The sequence below is a fragment of the Ovis aries genome, chromosome 14, assembly GCF_016772045.2.
Source record: "Ovis aries strain OAR_USU_Benz2616 breed Rambouillet chromosome 14, ARS-UI_Ramb_v3.0, whole genome shotgun sequence".
Lineage (NCBI taxonomy): Eukaryota > Metazoa > Chordata > Mammalia > Artiodactyla > Bovidae > Ovis > Ovis aries.
Genome location: NC_056067.1, coordinates 51,116,224 through 51,124,212, shown reverse-complemented (window position 1 = coordinate 51,124,212; position 7,989 = coordinate 51,116,224). Strand labels below are relative to the sequence as shown.

Sequence of the window (7,989 nt, the reverse complement as noted above, 5' to 3'; positions counted from 1 at the left end):
AGCAGCTCCTCATCCCAAGGTCCCTCATCTGTGGGGACACCTGGGTCTGGTTCCTTGAGACATCTCAGCATCTCCCCCTAAGGTGTCCTGGGAAAGGAGGGGAACTTCCGGAACAGAGGAACCAGCTTCTGCAGCTGCTCCATCTCAGGGGGACTGGGGTCCCATGGGGGTCTCCCCTCTCCTGACAGAGTCTCCAGGTGGAGCTGCCCCAGGTCCTGGCACTGCGGGGAGGCTGAGAGCAGACCACTGAGGGGGACACAGAGAACTAGGGTGCAGGCCCAGTGCCATGAGGTGGAGAAGGACAGGGCCTTCTGGGGTCCAGCCCACAGGCCGCCACCCTCTCCCCAAAGCCCCAGAGACCCCCCGTCGGCCCTTCCTTTGAAGCCTCAGGGACTGAGAGCTCCTCCTGAGCACACATGGATGGATGGTTCTCCTGCAATTGAACAATGCCCATCGTCTCTCTGGGCTCACCCTGCACTGGGATGAGGTGGGGAAGCCTGGGGACCCACAGTGACCTGAACTCCGGCTGATAGCCTCTAGTCTGGAGGTCAGCCTCCACCTCTGCCCAGGGCGCAGAGCCAGCTCACACCGTTTGGCCTTTGCACCCCTGTGCAGCCCGTTACATTGTCTCTAGGTCTGTTCATGACCTCCAGGGGGCAACATTGGGCCAAACAGAAAAGTAACAGGAAATTAACAGGTGTACTTTGTTTTGCCTAAGGAAGTGGAGAAGGAGCCTGATTTCCATCCCTCCTTCTAAACAGCGGTCCCCAACCTTAAGGGCACCAGGGACCGGTTTCATGGAATACAATTGCGGAGTGGTGGGGATGATTTTGCGCTGGGGTCCAGCCCCCGCGGGATCCAGGGAAACCCGGAGGAGAAACGGCGTCGGCGATTGATTTAGAGAGAGAAGGAAAGAAAGTTGAAGATAAGAAAATAGAGGAGAGAAAGAAAAGAGGCTGCTGTTCCTTGGTTTATACAGAAAATCAATAAAGTCTCAAGACAAGAGACTTGCACCGTCTACGTGAGGCCACAGGTGCCCTCCCGGTCTCCCGAGGGAGTGAAGGCACAGGGCGCCTTCCCGTTCGGGTCTTAGAAACCCAGGCAAATAAGGAGACACGGCGGATCTCTGTACTACAGATGGGAACCAGCCTGAAAGAGAGAGGAAGAAGAGGAAGATGATTGACATAAGGAGACCAAGCTGCTTTGATGAGCGAGATCCAAAGCTTTATTTTTAAACGGTACATATATACTCTTTTGTACATAGAGGGAAATGAAAGACGCAAGGTCATACAGTCAGCCCAACATTCCAGCAGTATTGCCCTTATCGAAACCATGATTTTCCTGCATACCTTTTCCACAAAAGATGGTGTGTACAGTATCTTCTGGCCTTGGAGGCCTGTGAACATTTTATGATCCTCTTTTGATAAAGGCTGCTCAACCAGAAAACTTATTTTCCTCAAAGTGTTTTTTCTTTATATTTCTAATCTATGTCAGCCTCAGAAAATGCCAAACAGAGTTACGTTTTTCACAGAGCAAAGGTGCAGTGAGTTACAAGAAAGAACCACTTAGCTCAAAAGTCTCATATGGTTACATTCAAGGCTACACGTGTTTTTCTAGCATTCTCACCGTGTTAACTAATGCATTCCCAGGTGCACAGTGGATAAGAGATATGGGAACTTAGCAACAGGCATTGGCCCAATAATGAAATCCTACATCAGCACTAGCACCACTCTAATAACTTTTAACTCTTTCAAAGGCTCTTTGTTTTAGGCTTTCCATGCTTCTCACAGTTGGGAGGCTGTAAATAATTGTATGCATAGCTGCAAGAGTCTGGATAACCTGCCAAGCAAGCTAGAATGTTAACAGAGGGGGTTTGATTTGAAATATTCCTTTCATGTCCAGGAGACTTATTAGCTATAGCCCTAAGTTGATTTTCTCCAGAGAAAGGTGGTCAGGGTTAGCCCCCTGTTAACGTCAGAGGAGTTGGTGAAAGTCATGAAACAGTAAAACAGACAGATTCTGGTCTTGGGGTAGATGCTCGAGAAAGCCTAGGGAGCCCCTTGAGTTCCGAAGCCTTGCTTAACAGTTCTCTTCCACATGACCTTGTCATGGGTGGGATCTCCCATGGTGGCTCCCGGCAATTTTGGGATAATTCAAGTGCGTTACAATTACTGTGCACTTATACCTACTATTATTACATCAGCTTCACCTCAGGTCATTAGGTGTTAGACCCCAGGGGACCCCTTCTCTAACAGACCCTCAGAGCCCCACCTGGGTGCCCAACTACCCTGCCCAACCTTCTAGGGGCCTATGGGCACCCATGCCAGCTCCCATCCCTGCCTGCAACCACCCATGGGAAAGATCACAGTGACCACAGAAAGATAAGCCAGGCTGACAGAGGAGGCCCTGGAATGGCAAGGAGCACCTGGACAGTTTCTGAACCAAGGCTCAGGCAACAGACACACAGAGGGAGAGTCTCCCGGAACTTGACCAGAGGACCAGGGAGCCCACAGTCAGCCCACCCTCAGCACCAGGTTCCTCTCTTCCCAGGAAACACAGGAAAGCTTTCCCTTCTCACCTGCCAACTGCAGCTCCTCCTGACACCCGGTTCTGGGTCTCTGTTCCTGGAGAAGGCAATGGCAACCCACTTCAGTATTCTTGCCTGGGGAATCCAGTGGACGGAGAAGCCTGGTGGGCTGCTGCCCATAGGGTCACACAGAGTCGGACTCAACTGAAGAGAATTAGCACGCAAGCATGCATTTGAGAAGGAAATGGCAACCCACTCCAGTACTCTTGCCTGGAGAGTCCCAGGGAGGGAGGATCCTGCTGGGCTGCTGTCTATGGGGTCGCACAGAATCAGACATGACTGAAGTGTCTTAGTAGCAGCAACAGCAGCAGTCCCTGAAAACAGACGCCAGGCTGGTGACAAGCTAAGGGAGAGACCAGGTCCCCTCTCCAGGCATCACTCACGTGACCCCTTTCTCTCCTCCAGAGTCAGTGTGACCTTCAGGCAGGTCAAATATCTGCAATCTTCTCAGATATTTGAGAACCACAGGAAGACCCTGGGCATCCAGCTGGGTTTCTGTGTCACAGGAACAGTTACCACCAAAATTTGGAAACCCCTGGATCTGTGACTGTGCTGAGAGACCCCAGACCAAAACCCAGCAGGGGCCAACACTGGGGTGGGTGGGGCGGGCTAACCGCTGTTCTGGGGTCTCAGCCAGGCTGGGCAGGTGTGTCACCTGGCAGCTGCTGAAACAGCATTTCTAAGGTGTCACTTGGGGGTTCGCAGTCTTCATGAAGCTCCACAGGTGATTCCCACGCACCGTGGGGAGGACGTCCCTGTGACAAGCGTTCCTGATGCACCCCCATCCCCAGGCTCCTCCTCTGAAGGGAAAAGCCAGAGGGGATGAGGGAGGGCTGTCAGGGAGGCTGAGTGTGCATCTGATCCAGAGCAGTGGGGACCCCGGACCCGGACACCCCAAGGTTGTGCTTTTCCAGACAAGGGTGTGTGTGTGCATGTGTGTGTATAGATGTGTGGGTATCTAGGTGTCTGTATGTAGCTGTGTGTGTAGATGTGTGTGAGTAGAGGTGTGTGTGTGTAGGTGTGTGTGTGTGTGTGTGTGTGTGTGTGTGTGTAGGTGGAGAATCACTGCTCTAGAAGACATAGGACTCAGCAAAGTTCAGGGAATAGAAATACAGACAGAGGGGGAAGGGGAAGAGGGGCCTCTAGGGAGGGAAGGAGGAGAGGGGAGGCAGAGGGCGGGGCCTGGGCCGAGACCCCGCCCCAGGGCCACGTGACCCAGCCAAGTGCTCCTGCCTCCGGAAGAGGCCCAGCACAGAGCGGGAAGGACAGCAGAGCTCACACAAGGACTGCAGGGCTTGTGAGCGTTTCTGGAGAGGAAGTTCTCACAGAGAGAGGGACACAGCAGACAGCAGGCACCATGGAGCCCCCGTCAGGCCCTGCAAGCAGGCGGCATGTGCCCTGGAGCAGGCTCCTGCTGGCAGGTGAGAGGGGACAGTTTTCAGGGAGGAGGCGGAGACTGGAGAACGAGAGACTGGCTGGTCCCTGGGGTAGACGGGGCTCTGAGAGGGGACAGGGGCCTTCTGTTCAGACCTGAGGGCAGAGGACAGTGGACCAGGGAGGGAGGGAGGTTCAGCCACAGGAGACTCTGCATGAGCTAGAGCTGGTGAGGGGCAGAAGGACTCAACTGCTGTAGGTTTTATGTGTAATTCTTCACTGAGAAGTAACTGTTGAAGACTGATGATGATAATAATTATTTCTATCTGGGTGTCACTACAGAAAAAGACATAACCAGGACAGTAAACACTGTCCTTACCCGGCACCCTTAGAAGCTGACAAGCACCAGGCTGTGGAATTCCTGGGAACTCTCCTTCCTTCATGCCCAGGTACTAATATCTGGAGCCTGGTCCAGGCCCTGCGTTTCAAGCAGGATCAGACAAGCCCCTGCCCTCACGGAGCCCGCGCTCTGTGGGGAGGAAGACACACAAGGAGAGAGATGGAGAGTGTGCTGGCAGGTGCTACAGGCGTCACGTGGGAACCAGAGCGGGGAAGGGTCAGCAGTGAGCACACAGGGTCTTTACAGCAGCTGGTCGTTGTTGGGGGCATCTCCCAAGAGGCCCTGAATGTGAGCAGGGGTGTGAGGGCAGCGAGGGGGTGGGCCAGGGGACAGCTGGGGAAGCAGAGGAAAAAACAAGCCCAGAGGGGCTGAAGTGACGGGGGTCATGCTGCTGACCTTGAACCACACACACACAAACATACCCACATACACACCCACAGTAAGGCGGAGGGATAAAGAGACCAGCTCAGGACCCAGAGCACCATTTTCCCATCCCCCACGCAGGTCACAATAGTAACCGATTTCTCTCTCTTCCCTCCTAGGCTCACTCTTAAATTTCTGGACCCCGCCCACTGCTACCCAGCTCACTGTTGAAACGGTGACCCCCCTTGCTGCAGAAGGGTCAGATGTTCTTCTACTTGCCCACAACATGACAAAGAATACTCTAGGCTATGCCTGGCAGAGAGGAGAAAGGGTAGACAACGCCCAGCTAATTGCATCGTATAGAGTAGATACTAATGCAACTACCAATGGGCCTGCGTACAGCGGACGGGAGACACTTTACCCCAACGGAACCCTGCTGATCCGGAACGTCACCCAGAGAGACACAGGATCCTACACCCTGCTCGTTACAAAGAATGATTTACAGACAGAAATACAGACTGGACACCTCCACGTTCACCGTGAGTGCTTCCTGTCTAACCTCGAGGTGTTTGGCAGGCGGGGGCGGGGGTGGAGGGTTGCGGTTGAATTCTGTTCACACAGAACTGAGAGCCTCGGAAGTTGCCCCCATCCCCCTCTGCATTATGTCCCGTGTCGGGGTTTGAACATTCAGTGCAGGACACACGCTGTGGAGACAAACTCCAAAGGGTCAGAAATGCTTCCAGGAAGCCAGGCCCTGCAGACAGTGTGCAGAGAGAAGGACGGACTGATGGAGGGACTCAGCAGAGGGACAGCACTCTCAGTCCAGCCCCCTGGCCCCTCCCCGTGACCAGGACCCTGAGGAAGACCCTGCAGGACTCAGGGAAGACCCTGGCCTGAGGGCCCCAGGGATCCTCACAGAGAAGCTCAGCCCCAGGAAGCCCCACCCAGACCCTGTCCCAGGGCTCCTGCCTGCAGTGACACCAGGAAGCCTGTGCCAAATCCCTAGGCTCCCAAGCTGGTCACCAGCCAGGGCTCAGCCCCGAGAGCCACATCCGCTCAGGGGCACAGCCTGGTCCTACTCCTGAGACTTGGCATGGAGAGCACACAGGTACAAGGTCCCCAGGAATCAACCAAATGCCCTGGGGGACTTGGAGACGCCAGAGAAATCTCAGCACCCCCAGAGAGGAACAGAGGAAGGAAGACACTCCTGGCAGCTCCTCAACCCGAGGGTGCCACCCAGGGAGCTCTCTCCCGAGGCTGGTTGATGAAACCAGGATAGATGCCAGGTGGTCTCTGAATCCCACCCAGGTCTGTCCACCACTAAATGCTGCTGCACAATTGACCCCCGAGGAAGCCTGTGTTTCTCCCAGACATAGAGCAGGTGGCCTCACACTGTGAGCTCAGGTCCCCATGCATTTGTCTTGCCATACACAAGCATGCCTTATCGTTAAAGACTCTGTCTGTCTGAGAGGCGAAGGATTCCAGTTTTGTTTGAAGGTGTTTCTAGAGGAGGCTAAGGTATAAAGAAAGGGAAAGTGTTAGTCGCTCAATCACATCCCACTCTTTGCTACCCTGTGTGCTATAGCCCAGCAAGTTCCGCTGTCCTTGGAACTCTCCAGGCAAGAATGCTGACTGGGTAGCAATTCCCATCTCCAGGGGATCTTCCCAACCCAGGGATTGAGCCCAGGGCTCCTGCACTGGCAGGCAGATTCTTTACTGTCTGAGCCACCAGGGAAACTCAGGGCAATGTTCTCTCTGTTATCTGCACAGCGGTGCTACCCACACCCGTCATCACCAGCAACAACTCCAACCCCAGGGAGCACGAGGACACTGTGGTGTTAACATGTGGAGCTGAGACCCAGAACACCTCCTACATGTGGTGGATCAACAGTCAGAGCCTCCCCAAGGGCACCAGGCTGGAACTGTCCGAGGACAAGAGGACTCTCACAGTAGTCGCCGTAACAAGGAATGACACAGGACCCTATGTGTGTGAAGCCCGGAACCCAGTGAGTGTCAGCCGCAGTGACCCATTCACCCTGGATGTCCTCTGTGAGTAACCTCTGTTCCTAGGTGACCTGAACTGCCCACCCAAATGCACATTGCCAGAGGCCAGTCCACACCCATCCCACTCAGGTCCGAGTACATGGGCCATCACCCCTGGACACCCAGACTGGACATGACTTCCTATCCCAGGCAAGTCCAGGCAGGTCCACCTTGAATGAAGCCAGGAAGGGGATGGGCTGCTCTGTGTTGGTGGCTGAGGATCACCAGAATATGATGGGAGAAACAAATTAATGTCAGACTCCCAATGAGTGAGCATAAAGGACCCAGGGCCCCAGTACAGACCAGGAACTTCCCTTCCCTCTGATTGCACCACATGTGGCTTTCTGCTCTTTGCTCCAAATGGTCCGGAAACCCCACACTTCCCCTCAGACTCGTCTGACCATCCAGAGGGTACCTCAAGCTCTCCTGCTACACAGCCTCTCACCCAGCCACACAGCGCTCCCGGCCTGTCAGTGTGAGGCCCTGGCAATGCGCCCAGGCTCTCTATCCCCAATCACAACATGTACTCTCAGGTCCTGCACTCCCTGTCTGGCCTGGAAAGCACCACAGTCAGAAAACCAAGGTTCCCAGGGCTGATAGCACAGAGCTGTCCAGTACTAGAGTGTTGTCCTAGCAACCAGGCAAGGGTCCCCCTGACGTGATGTGGGGGTCAGAGGAGATGTGCGTTCGTCTCTTTCCTGTTGTCACCTGAACAAAGACCCAGGGCCTTCCTCAGAATTGCCTTTACAGAGGTCACTGGGCCCCGAGACTGCGGAGGGAGCAAGGCCCAGGCCCCCTCACCCACTCTCAGCAGTCACCCCTCTCTCTCTACACAGCCCCAGTGGCAAAACCCTCCCTCCAAGCCAGCAACGCCACAGTCACAGAACACGAGGGCCCCGTGATCCTGACCTGCCTCGCAGATGAGACTGGGGTCTCCATACGCTGGTTCTTCAAAGGCCAGAGCCTCCTCCTCGCACAGAGGATGACACTGTCCTCAGACAAGAGCACCCTCACCATAGACCCCGTCAGCAGAGAGGACACCGGGGATTATCAGTGTGAGGCCTTCAACAGGGGCAACTCCAGCAGAAGCGACCCCCTCAGGCTGCGTGTGACTTGTGAGTGGCCATCATCGCCTCCTGTCTTAGTCGTTCAGTGGTGTCCGACTCTCTGTGACACCACGGACTTGAGCTCACTAGGCTACTCTGTCCATGGGATTTCCCAG

The 7,989-nt window shown here is 54.8% G+C and overlaps 1 protein-coding gene across 9 annotated transcripts in view; it reads left to right on the top strand.

Moving 5' to 3' along the window:
• Window positions 1-3,834: 3,834 nt before the first annotated feature.
• The window catches only part of LOC105605823 (carcinoembryonic antigen-related cell adhesion molecule 6-like), a 49,050-nt gene continuing 44,895 nt past the window's right edge, over window positions 3,835-7,989 (top strand). For all 9 annotated transcript variants that reach the window (XR_009596352.1, XR_006055962.2, XR_006055963.2 and 6 more), the window contains exons 1-4: window positions 3,835-4,008; window positions 4,904-5,263; window positions 6,495-6,773; window positions 7,604-7,882. Coding sequence is in view for 6 of the 9 variants with exons in the window: in XM_042230971.2 (XP_042086905.1) it covers window positions 3,945-4,008; window positions 4,904-5,263; window positions 6,495-6,773; window positions 7,604-7,882 (982 nt within the window). In the remaining 3 variants the exon portion in view is untranslated. The remainder of the gene's footprint in view (window positions 4,009-4,903; window positions 5,264-6,494; window positions 6,774-7,603; window positions 7,883-7,989) is intronic.